The sequence below is a fragment of the Taudactylus pleione genome, unplaced genomic scaffold, assembly GCF_031769625.1.
Source record: "Taudactylus pleione unplaced genomic scaffold, aTauple2 ptg000214l, whole genome shotgun sequence".
NCBI classification, from domain to species: Eukaryota; Metazoa; Chordata; class Amphibia; order Anura; family Myobatrachidae; genus Taudactylus; species Taudactylus pleione.
In genome coordinates, this window is record NW_028284616.1 from 8796140 (window position 1) to 8815608 (window position 19469).

A 19469-nucleotide genomic window follows, 5' to 3' on the forward strand; every position below is an offset into this window, starting at 1 on the left:
TCCTTAATTCTTTGAGACCTGTTTCCTGGCTCAATGTGCCTGTATCTGTTCCAGTCTATTCCTGGCTGTGCTCTCCCCCTCTGACTCTATACCAGGCTGAGTGCTCTACACAGCAGTGACGTGCCAGGTAAATGGCTGGTGAGGCACTGGCTAGTATCAGAGCCAGATTTAAACATACATATATGAACCCAAGGGTTCATGTGGGCATTATACAAAGGTGCAACAGTATATAGTGCTGGAAATTTGGTGAGTTTTGATCAGGGATGTGCGGAAAATTTTGCCTGGGGAGGCAGTGCCTCACCTGCCATTGACTTTTTACTCCAAAGTCTTGACTACAGCCGCACATTTCATTGCACCGCTGTCAATTTCTGCTTAACGCCACTCCGTTATCCAGCTGAATACCTTTAATGGACTTAATGGGAATCGGACAGGCATTGTACACTCTGTGCTGCTGCAGACCGGAGTATTACAAGCTGCATCAACCCTGCGATTTCTTATCTGACTGTAGAAAAAACAGCGGCATCTATCTGTGTGGTTACACAGTAATTACAGAAATACAGAGAACAAGACTTTTACCATCAAAGAGATTACTGTATATCGAGCATTTCCTGCTCTGATCAAATTAAGGTGAGACAATACAGTATATTTTCTCTCATCTATATTGGACAGTTATCCTTGGAGGGACCCTGGTCCCAGAATCTACTTGGGATGTCCAGAATACCTTTAATTCCTTGATATTGTAGATATCAGATTGGGATTGTAGATATCAGTTTACGACCGATGTTGTAGATATCGGACTGGGGCCAATGTTGTAGATATCAGATTGGGATCAATGTTGTAGATAGAAGCGTCTCTTGCTGGACCGGGAAGAGACGGGGGCGTGCCGTGAGCCCAGCCACTGTGACTTGCAGCACGCCCCCTTGAATTAACCACGCTCCCTTCACAAGCAAGTGCAGGGCGGACTGCCAGGACTGATATACAGCCCAGTCCGTCCCTGAACAGACCTCACAAGCAGCCAAGAGCGATGTGCAGTGTGAGCAGAGCTCTGCGTCATCCGGGAGTGATGTGCGGTCACAGCGCAAGCGGACCTCAGTTCCAGCCGGGACACACACTGCAAAGGCAAAAAGGTCGTTTTTTTGTGACACACTAAGATCTACCGATGCTGAGGGAACAAAGCCAGATAGCTTCTCATGCCATCTCAAGCAGCAGAACCATAGATCCTGAGGTAACTGCCTTATTAGCAGCAGGCTCCGCAATGCCACAACAGAAATCTCTGTCCTGGAAGATTACCTCTCTATCTGAAAGGATGGAAGGGAGACATAAACATGCCAAGCTCATTGCACTCTTTTGCAAACTGTTATCAAACTTCTGCTAAATTCTCCCTGTGACCTCTATGTAGGGTGCCTATTTCCCGGACTTCAGTCATGTCTGTACCATTATTTCTTAACTGCCAAAAAGGAAATACTGTACAGGGGGCCCTCCTTTCTCAACTTTGTCCACTGCCGCAGTTATGGCACCTAGCCCATGGGGTGCGGATGATGCTACAAAACTGGACCTTGCCATTGCCTGCACACCAAAAGTGCCAACAAGAGCCATTTAAGACCATGCTATTGATTACTTCACCACAGAAACTAATTTTCTGGCTCAAAGCTCTCAAAATTCATGTGACATGACCCCAGCACTCCATGGACTGCTGCAAAGTTTTGCACTGAAAATGAGAGTTGGGTGCATCTGGGGCATGGCCGTAGCTAGGGTAGTGCGGCCTGTGCCATCGCACAGGGCACCACAGGTCAGGGGGCGCTGTTTGGGCCTGTCAAATTTCTGTTTAGTATCATTCTTGCTTGTAGCTTCCTCTTATTTCATCCCCAGCATCTCCTGGCCTCCCCTATCTCTTCCCTGGCCCTTCCCCATGAAGCCATGGCCCTTTTTTGGGTGCATTATGTCCCTTTGAAAAAAGAGGGGGCGCCAATGCTCTTTCTGGCACAGGGCACCAAAAAGTGTAGTTACGGCTCTGATCTGGGGTGTTCCTTAATCAATGCAAATCAAGTGCATGAGTGTGCCTACTCTTTCACCTACATGCAAAAATTAGATTTTGTTTTTTGTGGCAAAAATATTGAAATTAAAGTGTTTTCTCCTTGGGAAATGATTTTATATGGGACTATGAAGGTGTTGGGTTTTTGACCGGTACATTCAATGGTCACATTTTGTACCTTCCAGTCACAATTTGGCATGAATGCTATTTTAGGAACACTTCACACAGTGTAATAAAATACTTAAAACACACAAAATGGGCACGTAATAAATAGTTAAAATGTCCCGTAAGTATGAAAATGGAAAAATATAAAAAGAAACAGTGTCAAAAAGACATTTTACTCTTTCCAGCCTGACCATAAGTTTCGATAAAACTGCAATATTGGGGCCCATTGCATGGACCAGGAAGTGAGCGTGCACCTTCACCTGCGCTAAACGGAAAGCAGTATTGCAGGTCGGTACTTATTGCTGTTTTTTTTTTTGGGCTTAATGCAAATTTGCATCTCAATGCAACCTTGTTGTTGGAAAGGCAATAGCGTGTGCTCGGTGACAACAATGACGCATAAATTGTTAAACATTTCCAGCTTTGTCACTGTATGAAAAGGTTACCATATGCTTCATTTTGGATGAAGTTTTAATTCTGTATGGTGGTTTAATATTTAAAAGAGTACCTGTAATATAATTCTGCTTCAAAACCATAATTAACAGTCAGCAGTAATAAAAATACAGCTTGACAGTTTATAGATCCTTTTTTTCATTACCAGTAGCAGTATGGATGTACTTTTACTAGCCGTAGTTGTGTGTATAGTCTGTGTCTCTGTTGGTTAATTTGCTGGTAGAGCAGATATATTGTTTGTGCTGTAGATGTTCTCTTCAACATTTACTTAGTTTAATGTTACATGCAGATGACAACTCTCCTCGAATGTCAGACGTTGTGCCTCCCCAAGGTACAGACAGCAGAGAGATGGTACAGTATTAGGGAAAGAAACCTAGGGCCTGATTCAGAGATGTACGCTAACCCGATGGTTAGTGCACATCTCCGATGGTGGGAGGACTACACATGTGCAGGAGGTATACTGCGCATGTGCAGCCCTTTGTCTGTGAGTTTGCGTGCAGAACCTCACAGCAGCCTGTCAATCAGTTTAGGAGGCAGAGCAGGGGTGTTCCTGGGCAGCGTTCCCAGAAACGTTGGTGTGTCGCCCCCGTTTTCCGGGAGGGATGAGCCCAGGGTATGCATTGGTGCACACAGACTTCCTGGCCTCACAAGCTGTCAGGACCAGTCAGGCTGAAGAAAGCTTCAGCTACCGCAGCCTGGCCGAAGGGACAACAATCGCAACCGATGGTCGCGATTGTTCCGATGGTGATCCCAGGCTGCGACCTCGGCCACAGTGCGGCGATCACGCAGATACAGCAGGGAGGTGTCTGCAACCTTCTGCATTTGCATTTTAAATGGACAGAATTGCACATTCGTTTGTGTGCGGCGCGGCTGTACAATTTCGTCCATTTCTGAATCAGGCCCTTAGTTAGGACAAGAGAAAAACAGAAGGAAAGGATCTAAAGCAGGTAGAAGGAGTGTAAATAATATAAACCGAAATAGTCAGATAGCAAAAAGAAAACATTCAGATATATAAAGCTAAATAGATAAAGTGGAAAAAGAGAAAATGTTTTTGTTTCAGGTAACATCTGCAGTACTAGTTATGTTGTTATAAAACATTACCCATTTGAAACATTTAATTTATTTATTTATTTATTAACAATTTCTTATATAGTGCAGCATATTCCATTGCGCTTTACAATTAGAAACATAAATAGAACAAAACTGGGTAATAACAGATAGCTATAAAGGTAGGAAGGTGTGAAATGAGCATTCTTAAGGTATTGCTTGGTAAAAATAAAGAGTATGTTCTGCTACCTTTATGATAAGTCATGGTACTGGAGGATTTGGTCCACAACAATTCTTCATTGAGTTAAACAGTTTGCCAGTTTCCATTCATGTGAATAATTTTAAGGGCTCTATTCATTAAGCTCGGCAGTGCTAACTTTTACCCGTCTTCCACTGCTGCAATAACCCGGGTTATTGCCGAGTCTACCCGGATCGCAGCTCAGTGGAAAGGGGTTCCAAAAAAATAACCTGGGTCCAGTGACCCGGTATTCCAATAGCAACCAGGGTTGGACAAGGGAAGGTGCAGTGTAACTAGGTATCTTGGGTCAGACAACCAGGGTCCCATTTACAGCATGGGGAGATCCAAATTTCCCGGCGCTTCAAGATGATGTAATCTCCAAGCGCTGGCATAAGAGTTCAACTGCACACGGTTGCAGTGTGAATGGCGCTTAACCGGGAGTAACCTGAGTCGGTGCCGTGGTGTGAAAGGGTTCTGTCCCGGGTCTGACCCGGTTTGGAAGTGGGTTCCAAATCCCAGGTTGGGCCAGGGATTTTGGTGGAAAATGGGTATTAGTATCCAACTTACTGCTAGCAGTAGTGGTGGATTTTAAAACACTGTAGCAATTCAACATTGCTCCAGCGAAGGGACAGCTCATCCGAAAATCAGCTGTCCCCATGATCTCTAACACTGCTACCTTGGTAATAGTGAACGTTAATAAGTGTTAGTGCACATGTGTGAACTGGGTCCACGTATGTGTACACAGATACCACATCCTGCAGAGGAATCCAAACAGGGGCGGAGGCATCCGAAAGGATCCCTATTTGCAACCTGGACCTATTTCCCATAAGTAGAAGCGGTGGTCGGGGTTTCCGCTGTCAAGTTCCGAAAATGTTGTATTTTCAGAAATTTATGAATTTATTTCCCCATACTATTATATGGGGACACCGACCAGGTCGGGACTGAAAGGTAAGCAGGAGATAATCATGATATCACCCGTATTACCTTTCTAATGAATGGTCCAGGTACTTAATTTATACAAAAGTAGGTGAAAATGTTAATTTTCACCTACTTTTGTAGAAACTAAGGGATAATGAATAGACCTGTACATCTATAGATATGTTATATTTGCATAATGAATTGTCCCCCTATGATTTGCTAGATGTTTACAGAATTATAGCATAAAATAAACCATTCGTATTGTATTTTCTCAGGCTGAACTTTCCCCATTTTACTGTTGCAAATGGACAATGGCTATTTCAGTACATACCGACAACATTTGCCAAACACAAGAAGCATATCATGAATTAGGCAAAACATTGAATTTGAGCTTAAAATATTATTAATGATGTAGCAGGTAAAGTTAAAAAGTCTTAAGCAATTATTATAATGGAGCTGGTCTTGCACCAGTGACTTGGAGATTAATGAGAGAGGCTGATGGGTGTGTTTGGGAGGGGGTGGTGAGATAGCACTGGGATAAGTTTACACATATTAGAACATCCTCAGGTCACATTACCATTGTGTGGCCTGCAGTGTAGAGGGACATCCATGACAAGACAGCCTTGCTCATCAATATACCTTAAATGTCATATCATTCATGAGCTATATTAATTTGTCATCCCTGTAGGCTGCTCAGTCTAGCACCATTTACTGTGCTTGGTAAATAAAGTTTTTGGGACATAACATATTTATAATCCAGCTCCATACAGGATGGGAGAGCAAGTAGAGAGAAAAACATCTATGATTGCAGCAAAGGACACTGGTGAGTTTTTCAGCATGTTATTTGTAGAATATGTTGTGTGTAATCTTTGCGCCAATTAACTTTCTGTTCCTCGGATGTAAACCTTTTTTAAGTATAAAGCACCATAACCTGGGAGTGTCTGTCTGTTTCATCAGCCTATGTACCTCTGCAATATATTCCATGGCTACATCTCCCTGCCACATAAAGATGTGCATCTAAACATGATCTGTATAGACACCGTGATTTTTGTTGTTGCCATCATTGAAATATTGTGTCTCACAATCCTCTACAATTATACCTAATCCAATTTATCCTGTGTCCTGCATGTCCTATTGGCTGTGCTCTAAAATACTTTGTCAATGACTCTTGTACTTTTATACAGGTCCTGGTCCTGCACGCTACAACCTGCCCCCGACTGTGGGGTTTGTGGGCCATGATTATACAAAATACTCAAGCCCAGCATATTCTTTCCATGGACAGAGAAGCCATTCTGGTGAGTGTGATGTTTGGGCCTGATTCAGAGTTGGACGCAATTAGCGCTCGCTCATCCTGAAAATAGGGGTGGCTATTCAAATGAACCGTTCGCTGTTTGCGGTCTGTTCACGCCTCTAGGTCTGAACGAGCGTACAAAACTTGCGGTCGTTTTTTTGGAAACTAGGCCCCCTGGCCGCTCGCATCCTACGTCATGTCTGCTATTTATTAGATTAATCGAGTACATCGAACAGGGTATGAACTGCTTGCTATTCTTGTGGTCGGTTTTTGCGAGCATTTCTGGCTATAAAATAACCCAGTGACGTAGTCAATGACGCTGCTGTTTTAATTATGCACACCCATAAAACGCCCGTTTTGACCTTTAAGCACGCCTGCGTTCTGATTTCCACCCCCCGTTTTCAAGCACCTTCCCCTGTTACCACCCACATACGCCTCATTCTGTCACTCAAATTGTCAGGCATTCGCTAATTTGCGAGCACATGAATTTCGACCGCACTGACTGGTTCGCGCATGCATATAACGATCCGTACGCATGCGCAGTTGGCCAAACATCGCTCGGAGCGAACGAGCTGCCGCTTATGAGTGGCTCTGAATCAGGCCCTTTGTCTCATCTCTGCTGTCGAAGAAAACATTTAAAATATCAAATCAAATGATACAGTATCGTATGTAGCTTTTACATATGTTATTTATTATATTACTTTATATATCACTTTCTGTCTAAATATATGGCCTAACAGCTGCTGTCATTTGCCTTTTGTGGTTACTAATTTCCTAATCTGTCCTTGTTTGATCCACTGCTACAGCGGATCTTAATCATTCCAGCCCAGGACCTCGATATTATGTGGAGCCATGTCTGACACGCTTTGGCCGAAGTGCCGGACCTGCCTATTCCATGTTGGCTCGTGGCAGACCAGTAGGTGAGAGAAATGTGTCCCTTCTATTGTGGTAGATTACTAGGGGTCACATATTATAGGGCAACTCGATTTATGAAAGCTCATTTAATATTTGTTTCTTAGGCCCCCATTTATTAATGACCGCTTTTGCAAAGCGATCTGGACATGACATTGCAATATGCGGTCATAGTGCCCGGATGTATCATCCAGGACATGCAGGGACACGAGCTCTGAGAGGAGCATGTCCCTGCGATGTGCCCGGAGAGCACCCAAGGTTGCTGCGCATGCGCAGTCATGCTGACTGCATATACACACCCGCCATTGCCGGGAAGGGTTCCGGAGGAACCCTCTGCCGTCTAATTATGCACGGTGTAGCACATAGGCTGCAGCGGCTAATGCCATCTTCAAATGGCATTAGCTGCGGGGGCCAATGTCCCAATGTATCGCCTTTCCGGATGTTGGTAAATTTGGCAGCATCGCCTCCACCATAGAAACCTATGGGGGATGCAGCTGCCTGCGGGAATGGAGGGATCACAGCAGGTATCGGATATACCTGCTGCAGTCCCCCCTTCATACATCCAGGGGATACTAAATATTTGTGCTTAACCCCTAAAATATATGATCATAAATGGGCCCCTCAATCCTGTACATTGCATTGTAGCCTGGTGCTTTCTTAATATCTCTATTACCTACCCTCGCCTTTGTCTGTCATAGCTAGTTCATGGGATTTGTAATGTTTTATGGCTATGTCACCTCACAGTTATTGTACCATTGTTATTTCAGTTTTTCTGATTTTGTATTTTCCCGATACATCGCTGCTGAAACTATGTGGCGCCTTAAAAATAAAAGACAATAATATCACAATATATCCTACTATTATTTTCTCCTACTGCTCATTATGCCTCTAGCCCACCTTTAAGCTGCCAAAATGTGTTCCATTTTCAACAGCCAGTTATTTGTCCCAAAAATTGTGTGATTGAGCCCATATGAGGGTTAGCTTTGTCAGACTGCACTAATAGTGCACCCTGCAATCCATAAATATTTAATAAACAAAACTTTCCTCTAAAACACTGGGTCTGATTCAGACCCGCTCGCAAGCAGCTCGATGGCTGGGCAGTCACTCGCTCCGGCGCTCGCATCCAAAAGGGGCGGCTGTCAATGTTGATCGACAGCTCGCCCCATTTTGGTAGGCGGACCGGGGGGGTGGCTGGCCAAACGGAGGCGTTCATCGAAGGAACGCCTGCCATTTGGGGGCGTCCCCACTGACATCAGTTGTGAGATTCCTGCTCTATTAGAGCCGGAAGCTCACTGGGGCTTGCGACGGACGAGACCCTACCACAAGGGTCTCGTCACAAGCCCGATGGTCGCGAGCATCGCGACCATCATCTGGCCGCTCACTAAAACTGTGGGTGGTCACCCACAGCTTAGCGAGCAGCCAGGAGGCCGAACAAAAAAAAAACCATGCGGCCGCCCTGATTCAGAGCGAGTGCTCGCTTTTTGAAACGCCTCTGAATCGGGCCCACAGTTCACTAGTGTTAACAGGGATGGGCAATTATTTCAGCAGGGGGGCCATATGGCTGGGTTCAGTAGGTGAATTGTTAGGGCCGCAAGTGATGAGTTGAATCACATTCCCTCGCCGGTATGTGTGTGTATGTATTATAGGGATCGGTATGAAATACCGCCTGACCTATCTCTGGCGGTTCAAATCCCGATACCGGAAGACCAGCAGCAGTGAAGATCCGACAGCTTAAAAGGTAAGCATTTACTAACCCTACTCCCCCCTTAACCCTAACCCTCCTTTAGGGGTGCTTAACTCTAACCTCCCCCCCTAGTGCCTAACCCTAACCCTCCCTAAGTGCCTAAACCTAACCCCCCTGTCCTAAACCTAATTCTCCCGGGGGGGGCCTAACCCTAACCCCCCCCTTCCCCTAGCCTCACCCTAACCCTCTTGGGGGGGGGCCTAACCCTGTCCCCCCCAGGAGCTCCTAACTTAACCCTCCCCCCGCGGCTGTCCGCGCCCACCGCCTGGCTTACCTTTGTTCGGTATGCCGGGCATCAGGCTCCCGCTGTAGGTATAATAACAAGCATCGGGATTTCGACACCTGTCATTAGTACCCTGACGGGATTTAACAGTCGGGAAGCCAGCAGTTGGCATTTCGACTGTTGGCTCCCTGACTGCATCCCGTATTATATATATATATAATGCACACTCACCCCCTCCTTCCAGAGAAGATTCCAGTACTCGCACTCCACCACAAAAAAACAGGTTTAATCCAACATAAAGGTTACATAATACAGACCGATACAGAGGCCCAACAGTCTGCTGCAACTGCTCGCAGGCAGTTTTCATCAAGAGCTGAAAGCAGTGAGTGTGCATTATTATTGTACATATGGACCCTGCACCAGTCGATGTGAATTAGTGTGGTTGTATGCCTGCTCGGATTGAACTATATATATATATATATATATATATATATATATATATATTCCTCACAGAATACCCACAGTCTCTCTTCCCCAACTCCAACTTACACATCCCGTCCCTGACTCCCCTCTCTTGCGCACCTTACACATCTATTCTCTGCACTATCTGCAGTGCTTGCTGGCTGCCCAGGTTTGGCTCCGCCCCCTGAGAGAGCTATGGTTATACTGAGTACACACTATCACGACAGATCAGTCAGCAGACCCATCCACCATCCGAGTGGCCGACTGGTAAGCTATACACACTTGCCAATTGACCTCTTAATATATACAGTATGTGTGGACATTACAATTTGCCCGCCCATTTGAGATGTCAGCCACTGGCGGGTTTTTCGCAGCCAATGTTTGGGCGGTAAGCGGAACGCCTGCAAAGACATGCAGGTGCACCGATATATCTTTCAGATATATCAGCATCGATTGTATGTTCAGACATAATGGATGTACACACCTGCCCCAAGAACAAGCAGGAACTGAAGACATTTGCAGTAGAGGCCTGGCAGAGCATCACCAGGGATGAAACCCAGCGTCTGGTGATGTCTATGCATTCCAGACTTCAGGCTGTAATTGCCTTCAAAGGATTTGCAACAAATTATTAAAAAGTGAAAGTTAGATTTAGGATTGTTTTGGCCCCTTAAAAAGTGGGAGGCACATATAGAAACCGTTGTAATTCCTACACCGTTCACCTGATTTGGATGTAATTACCCTCAAATTAAATCTGAAAGTCTGCAGTTAAATCACATCTTGTTTGTTTCATTTCAAAGCCATTGTGGTGGTGAATAGAGGCCAAAATATGAAAATTCTGTCAATGTCCCAATATTTATGCACCTGACTGCAGCATTATCGGGCCGGATCCAATTGCCTTGCAGGCCACATCCGGTCTGTGGCCTGTATTATGCCCACCCCTGGTCTATAGAGAATTTTGACCTGAGCCCCAGGTGTTTTGTACACTTACAGTAGCTATGCATCTTCTGTGAGAATCATCTTAACATCAGTTAGATGTTACAAATATCCATTTTGAATTTTAACATTTGTTAAAATAAACATCCCAAAGTAACAGAGTCAGTACACAATAAAATTCTAATGAGCTTATGCAACACAATCCATGAAAGATACAATGTTTCTTATTATACTTTATTTGCATTAATTATTTATCAGACGTTATTTATATTTTACAAGTCTTTACTGAATAGTGAACAGTAATGTGCTACAGGCCGACTGACTCAATGCTAGGGAAAGCATGCCAGCAAGATAGAAAATGCTAAACAAATACTAAGTATAATCAGATTGTGTCGGGAAGGGACGAAGGGGAATTGGCCCAAATACATGATTGCTGTGATTTTTCAGTAAACAAAAGTATCAGAATGTGACAAGATACTTACTAGACATATGCTGAAAGGATAGGTGCTACAGTGTGCTGAAAATGTAAATAAAGGATAAATTAGCCGAGTCTGACTATGTATTGCCACATTTAGAGTCACCCTGTAGTCGGTAACCTATTACAGGCTGGGCTCTGTCTGAGACTACCACTCTCTCATCTGACTCTTCTCTCTTCTCATCCATACATGTACTTATTCTGCTTTTATGTATGATTTGTATTTTGTACCATTTGTCTTTCTTTCTGTCCAGTATTGTGAAGATTTCTGACACTTAAGAAATAAGCAATGATCCGGACTTTTAGAAAATTCTAATTTCTTACTTGATATACTCACTGTGCCCACTAGAGGGAGACACAATTCAGCAGATCATATTGTTAAACACCCATTATTGCTTTTTATTTATTACCAGTTATTTTTATACTAGCACACACATATTCCGCAGCACTTTATATAGAATATGTATTTGTCCTTCACATCAGTCCCTTCCCCAGTGGAGCTTATAACCTATATTCCCTATGTACACGTACATACTTTAACACTAGTGTTCATTTTTGTTGGGAGCAAATTAACCTACCAGTATATTTTTGGAGTGTGGGAGGAAACCAGAGTACCTGAAGGAAACCTACGCAAGCACAGGGAGAATATACAAACTCCACACAGTTAGGGCCGTAGTGGGAATTTAACCCACAACCTCAGGGCTGTGAGGCAGTAATGATAACTCTTAAGATGGGTATACACCTTACAGATATATCTGCAGATGATGGTTGTTCATACACACTGAAAAACCATCATCTGTCTTCTGGCCGCGGATCCCGCTGGCCAGGGGGCGTGTCGCCCTCCTTCCCGCGGCCTCCGCTGCAAGTGTTTTCGCACAGTCGTCTGACCGCTCGTACACACAGCACCATGCCCCAATATATCTGCAGATATTTTGGGCATCGGCTGTGGAGCACAGCCAAAGCGATATATCTGTGAACGACTGCGTTCACAGACATATCGCTGGTACACACTGGCCGACGCACACAAGATATATTGGCCAATCAATTGAATTGATCGGCCAATATATCTCCCAGTGTGTACCCAGCATTACACTGTCTGTGCTGCTTTTTATCACTTAAACATGTTGTCTGGAGTAAATTGTCCTTAGTATTCTTTATTGGATACTACAGCACATTTTAGTATTGCTCATTTTATTTGTAGTTATGTAAAAACAGGTTATTATTCGTAATAAATCTTTTGCTCCTAAAATTACCAGAGGCAGTGCCTGCATGGAGCAGCATCCAAGGCTCTAGCTAGGATAGGGAGAAGCTTAGAAAAATGTACCTAGCAGATGTTAGTGCAGCTTTAACTTAGACTAGCTAAACAAAACGAGCACTTGGCTCACTCATAAGCCTGACATACCTACAGATGTGTCCTCATACCTAGTGCCAGGTCCCTGCTAGCCTTGGGTGTCTTGTTTTTGCTGAAAACGCGTCTAAGTTGCAATGCAAGCAGCAGACTGTGCTGATTTGATAGGCGACACTTAAACACCTGTGTGCACCTGAGTTTGTATATGAAGCACATCGGAACTTGAAATTAGAAGCTGCAGTCTCTACATTGTAGCACTTTTTATACAGATTCAGAGACTCAGTTGCACACAGATATACAAGTGTCACATATCAAATTAATCAGCACAGACTGCTGATGCGTCCTAGTCGCATCACATTGCGACTTAGATGCATTTTTGGCAAAAAATATGCAAAAAAAACTCCACCCGGCGCTAGCAGAGTCTCACGGGACCTGGTGTGCCGAGAGGGGCTTTATGTCTTGACTGCAGCAAAGATGTGTAAGGACAATCTGTACAGTATGCTCTTTTTATCCAATAGGCATTTGAACACATGAAACTCAGATAAAAAATGCTGTAATATAGAATTAATTTACTTTTATGGCAAAATCCCCCTCTCTGCGTTGAGAGCGCATTGCGTTACCATATTTTAATTGAATTATGTTTAGTTTTTCATCTGAGTACTGAATTAAACTGAAGCATAAAAAGAAAATGAAAACATTTTGGAAAAAAAAACACAGCTTCTTTTTATGGAATGTAGTTGGCATCCCAGTCCCGGAGTCTGTATACCGACCACCAGCGTCCAAACGGCCAAATATTGGAGTTAGGGGTAGGGGTTAGAGTTAGGCTGTGGGGGGGATGGTTAGGCTGCAGGGGGGAAGGTTAGGTTGGAATTCTCAGCGCCGTAATCCTGGGCACCGGCATCCCGTACCCAACCCCTTTCTAGATCTACTTTTCATGCTTTGATTAGAATAGTTGAAAATACTAGTAGTTGCCATGCCAACTCCCACTCCCTCTTTTTTTCTCGTCTGTATCCGCTCTTGCCGCATTCTCTGATTCCTTGCTCCTTGTGCATGTGACTGGACATACAGTAATTGTGACTCTGCACTAATTGTCACCATATGTGACTCACACAGGTTGAACTGATGCAGAGTTAGAACTTAATCAGACGCACTGCTAATAAAAAAATGTACACAGATAAAATGCGTATATTAGCCCATATGCAGAGTTGTCAGCATCTTGAGATGCAACCTCATCTGTGTGCGCGCTTGGTTTCCTAGTAATAATCTACAGTGAGCACTTGCACCAGACCCTATACTACATGCAAAAGATGCAACTCCAAACAGGCATATTTTAATTTCATTTATACTCAGGTCTGCATAGCTTATGTGATAATGCCCCATTACAGCCCAGTTCTGCCTCTTCGGTCAGATGTGTAGATACGACTGAAATGCATACAAGTCGTGTGCACTCATTTTCACATCATGCACAGTGCAAATTAACAGAAGATACTCTCTGCAAATGGGTGTACATTCAACTCTGCATAAGTCCTTTGGCTTGTTCTACAATAGTCTTCAGCATTGCTTCACAAACCTTCTCAGCTCATGGCATCCTTAAGTCCTCAGCAGTTTTTCAATGTACCTATAGGCCGAGGGGAAATATAATTAGCGCCGAGGTTCTATCGAAGCCTTGTGCAATGATATAACACAAGTTATTCGGCAGAAAAACCTCACTCATTTTCTGCTTACACTCCATAGAGGTGCGAGCACAATCAAGGGAGGTTTTCCTACTGTAATAACCTGATTAAAACCCAATATACTGTGCTTACCTGCCATCATTAGGTTCAGACAGTTCAGTGGTGTTGGATACTGCAGCGCTGCATTGATTCTGACTGGCAACCAAGAGCATTGGTTGTGCCCATTACAATGAGAAGAAGAGGATAACAGACAGATGCAAAGAGGGGAGAAGTGGAAAGTGAGAGGTGGAAATTTGCGGCACAAGTGGACAGTGACCTGTATGAGCAGATGGGAGAAAAAGCAGGGCAAACAGATGGGATGTGGGGACATGGGAGACAAAACATACACATGGGGTGACAGAGAGACACATATACGGAGACAGAGACACACGAGGAGAAAGCGACATCAACACAAAGGGTTACAGAGACACAAGGAGGGGGCGCAGAGACACACAAAAAGGATGGGAAAAACATGAGGGGTGGGAGAAACAATGCAGTCAGGGATAAACAGGGGAGTGTAGGGTGCAGAATGAATCCCTATGACCCTGACAATTAAGTGATGTCAACAGCTGTGTTTAGGAGCCGTTTACTCCTAATAAAGACAAAAGAAAAAATATCCTAGCAAGACCGCACTTCTGTGTAATCAAACTTAGCAAAGAATTCATGGATATAATTACAATTAAGTTTAATACCGAATCAACAAAACACATAAAAAATTAAAAACGAACCACTAGTGGTTGTAAGATAATTATTAAACTCAGCATTAACATATAGTCAGGTGCATAAATATTGGGACATTGACAGAATTTTCATATTTTGGCCTCTATTCACCACCACAATGGCTTTGAAATGAAACAAACAAGATGTGCTTTAACTGCAGACTTTCAGATTTAATTTGAGGGTAATTACATCCAAATCAGGTGAACGGTGTAGGAATTACAACGGTTTCTATATGTGCCTCCCACTTTTTAAGGGATGTAAGTTGTACTTTGTCTATGGAAAGTACTCGCATATTGGTTTGATGGTCTATTGACTTCTATTTGCGTGTTTTGGGGGTGATTCAGCATAGGACGGAGTTGCAAAACCACCCAGAAGCAGCTTTGCAATTTCGTCCTTGCTAATATGTTAATGCAGCAGAAGGCGTCACACCTCCTGCATGCATCCTTGGACACAGCATCGGATCATCTGGGTGATCCTCAGCTGGCTAAGTGACCATGGGGTCAAGCAAGCTGGCCATCGTAGATGAGGAACAGAGGCCGGGAAATTTTGGGAAACGGAGACCTTCGCCACTCCCTCTCTGCCCAGATTCTGCAGCAGTCAGTCAATCACTGACAGTCTGCTGCCGTACGATCACACAGACCCTTACTGGACATGCTCAGTATGGGGCCGGCTGTGTGCACTGCTGAATCAGGCCCTTTGCTGTCTATTTCAGTGCGGAATCATATTTTGCACTAGTGTTGCCTTTACTAAGTCTCTGAGTTGCAAAATCACAAAAAACTTGGCCAGGCACGATACTTAGTAAATTTACTCCTTACGGTCTGGACCAATTAAGAGGGTACATTCAGAGCCGGCCCTAGCCAAATTAATGCCTTAGGCAAGATTTTGGGTGGTGCCGCCCCATAGGATCCTGAAAAGTGTGTGGCCTCACGGAAGGGAGTGTGGTCTCACAGTACTGTGGCCCCTTCCCCATTGTGCTACGCTCCCAGCACCCCTCACCCAGCACAGATCACAAGACAGCACACATCACCCAGCACAGATCACAGCATAGTACCCCTCACCCAGCACCCCTGTCCTAGTACAGCACCTCTCACCCAGCACAGCACCCCTCACAGATCACAAGACAGCACACATCACCAAGCACAGCATCCTCCTACCAGCACAGTACCCCTCACCCAGCACCCCTGTCCTAGTACAGCACCTCTCACCCAGCACAGCACCCATCACCCCTCTCCCAGCACAGCACCGGCGCTAACCACTAGCTGTCGTCCAGGTGCCTCATCCCCGCAAACCGCTGCTGCCCGCTCACTGTTTGCTGCTGGCAGGCCAGATTGGAGCTGTCAGCTGAGCTCCGATCATGGACATTGCACAATGACAGTAGCAGCTGCCAGAGTCTCTGCCCAGCCAGCAGCAGGTGCCCCGGCCGTGCATGCCTCAAACTGCTGCCGGCCCTAGGCGGGCTTGGGTGCCCCTAGGCATTTGCTTAGTTTATCTATGCCTAGGGCCGGCTCTGGGTACACTACTTCAGCCTGGGACTCTGTGGCGTAGACTGCATACAGTGAAAAGCAGCCATACACCAACAAGTGCAGTCTATGTAAATGGCAGTGCACTGTCTGTCTAAGGCAACAGGCAGCTTGTGGCCCAGCTTACAAGGATCATTTCATTTGTGAAATGATCAACTGCCTGTGGCATTCCTGTGACTAGGGCCTGGTGCACCATAGCGCACACTTTGAGAACATATTACAGTATTACAGATGACACCCCTAGATATGGGTATGATTGAATTACAGTATATGCAGTATGGAGCCTTCACTCTCACCTCTGCACTTCCCAATCCTGGCAGATCTAACTTGCAATGCTGTGACAAGATGTGAATTGTATGGGTCTTGTAGAAGAAATGAGTGAAAGTTGTATTTTGAGTGTAGTCACCCATGTTTGCAGTGATGAATGTTTTCTTAAAGGAGAGTAAATTGATAGTCTAATCATCATCCAAACATTTTACTGTCTCTTCCAATAGGCAGGCATTATAATATAGGTCTGTGCTATTATTACTTCTCAGAATGGTTATCTGACCTAGGGGTCTATGTACTAAGCAGTGTTAGGAGACAGAGTGAAAAGTGATAAGGTGCCAGCCAATTAGCTCCCAACTGCCATCTCACAGGCTTTGTCTGAAAAATGACAGGGATTGTCTGGCATCTTATTACTTTCTTATCACTTTTCACTCTGTCTCCTAACACTGCTTTGTAAATAGACAGCTGAAGTTCAAACCATAGGTTTTCAGGCTGTGATGGCTCCAGGGGTGGGGCTGCAGTGCAGTCCTAGATTTAAATAGGGGAGCCACTTCAACTGCCAGTGAGTCCCAGCCATCTATGCTTGAAATGGCAGTTGGTGTGGCTCCCCTATTTGAATCTAGGACTGCAGCCCCACCTCTGTGTTTCAGGCATTTTGCTAACAGTGCACAAACTGCTGGTTAATAAACCTCCTCTAATGTGTTTTTTAATCAATCTCTTTCTCTCTTATAATTGCTTTTTACCACAGATAATAAGGAGGTGGTTCCTGGTCCAGGGGTTTACAAGCCTGAGAAATGTCTTATTCCAACCTATCGCAAACCACCATCTTACTCCATGGGCTCCAGAACCCGTTACAGATCACTCAATCAGGTTCCAGCTCCAAACACGTACTCCCTGCCTCCAGTGCTGGGTCCCAGGGCTCCAGGGAAGGTCTCTGCCCCAGCTTTCAGTGTGTCTGGCAGACAAAACCATGGAGGGCATTCTGAGGATTTGGCTCATACACCTGGCCCAGCTCACTATAAACAAATAGATCACACATGTTACATGCGAAAAGGCCCAGCTTACTCCATGCTTGGAAGACACCAAATGCCAAAAGCAAAATTTGTTACACCAGGGCCTGGGGCTCATAGTCCACAGAAAGTAACAAGTCATATGAGCCGAGCACCTGCATTCTCTATGGGTATTCGGCACTCTGAGTACACCACCCCACTCATCATAGAAGTACCTAACTGACATTTCATCATACTTACTACAACTGATGTATAACGGGGACATTTATGAAAACTGGTGTGCAGGTTACTGTGCAAAAAGTATATGCTGTAAGCCTGTAATGCATAGCAACCAATCAAACATTTAGATGCTTCCTAAAATGTACTGCACAATCTGATTGGTTGCTATGGGCTCCAGTACTTATTTCTCCAGTTATCTCTGTGCCTACGTTTCCTTAATTGCTTCTATAAGGATTGTGCTTTAGATTGTTTTTCCCAAAATTGAAAACACTTTGTAAAGGTCCTTAAAACCACATATTTCATTGGTAGCCAGGTCAGTTAAGCTGGGTACACACTGGAGCATTGTCTGGAAGATATGCCGTTTCGTAACGACATATCGCCTGCATCGCTCAGTGTGTACGCAACTACGCATGTTTGCGCGCTCCCACGGTTGCTAGCAACGGTCACCAGGTTTGATGTGCTGCACATCATACCTAACGATATCGCTTGTATCGATTGTTAATGAATGACATAATGGTGATTGTTACCGCGTTCATTAAAGTCGTCCAGTGTGGACGCACAGTCACTATTAACGGGCATTCATCGCGCCAGTGTGTACCCAGCTTAAGCCTCAGTTTTTTTGGGCACCAGCTTGGAATCCAGCTAATGTTAGTACTGGGTCATATTGGCTATAGTTTATTTGACTGAGAAATTTAGGCACCAGTTTGTATCAACTCAGTTTTATTAACAGATTGCACTATTTGGAATCATAGTTATTTGGCTAGATTTAGGTACTTATGTTTTGATTTTGCAACTCTGGATTTAGGCATCAGGGACAAGTAATAGTGATAGGGGGCTGGCATCTTCTATCTGTATTTCTCTCTCTCTCTATATATAAATATGTAGTTTATATATATATATGTGTGTGTGTGTATAGAATTTTATGGAAGGAGTATGAAATCCTGGCAGTCCGGATGTCTGTTGTCAATGTACCGACAGCGGCATCCCGTTGCTCAGGATCCTGAGAAGGGATGGGTAAGTTTAGTAACCCTCCCCCTAACCCTCTGTTCCTACATCCTAACACTAACTCTCCTTCAACCCCCTCATAACCCTACCCCCTTGGTGCCTAAACCTATCCCTCCCCCTTAGTGCCTAAACCTAACCCCCCCCAGTGGTGACTTGCCCTAACCCACCCCCAAGGGTACCTAACCCTAACCTCCCCCTCCACTAGCCTAACCCTAATGTCCGTTCCCCCCCCTCCCCCCGTGATGGCGAAACCAACCTAACCCTGCCCCCCTGTGGCTAAGACCTAACAAGCCCACTATACTTATGTGCGGCATTCCGGCTGTTGGGATTCCACCGTCGGTATGTCACCTACTGTTGGTATTCTTGCGCCGGTCTGCTGGCCAGGTAGTGGCATTCCGGCACCGGGATTTCGTCGGCCGGAATGCCACATATAGGTATATTAACTAAATCCCGTATTTTACATAGTAGTATATGACATACCATTTGTGTATATTACACCAATCTCCAATTGTATATCAGTTAAAAAAAACCCTAACACCCATCTAAACCAGAATTTACAATCCCTGAACCAGATCACTAATCTCATATTCAAAGTCTAAATGGTGAGCCCAAATATGGCAGCCATGATGAACAGCTCTCCATTTATGGAATTATTGACAGCTACCGTAATGTGTAATAGAGTGTGCCTACAGCTGCATTCAAACAAATGTTTGCCTTATATATGCACTTATAGTGTATAGAAAAACACTGGGGGCTCATTCTGCGTGGCATGCAAGTA

At 44.6% G+C, this 19469-nt stretch overlaps 1 protein-coding gene across 1 annotated transcript; it reads left to right on the forward strand.

Annotated features, from left to right (window-relative positions):
• Positions 1-5621: 5621 nt before the first annotated feature.
• LOC148517582 (ciliary microtubule associated protein 1A-like) lies at positions 5622-17718 on the forward strand. The gene is made up of 4 exons (XM_088478530.1): positions 5622-5673; positions 6035-6145; positions 6948-7061; positions 17206-17718. The coding sequence occupies exons 1-4, from the start codon at positions 5622-5624 to the stop codon at positions 17688-17690; spliced, it is 762 nt and encodes a 253-aa protein (XP_088334656.1). The 3' UTR covers positions 17691-17718.
• The last annotated feature ends 1751 nt before the right edge of the window (positions 17719-19469 follow it).

Coding starts and splice junctions, on each gene's coding strand:
- LOC148517582 (XM_088478530.1), top strand. CDS start 5,622: ATGGGAGAGCAAGTAGAGAGAAAAACATCTATGATTGCAGCAAAGGAC. Junction 5,674..6,034: donor GATTGCAGCAAAGGACACTG/GTGAGTTTTTCA, acceptor ACTTTTATACAG/GTCCTGGTCCTGCACGCTAC. Junction 7,062..17,205: donor GGCTCGTGGCAGACCAGTAG/GTGAGAGAAATG, acceptor TTTTTACCACAG/ATAATAAGGAGGTGGTTCCT.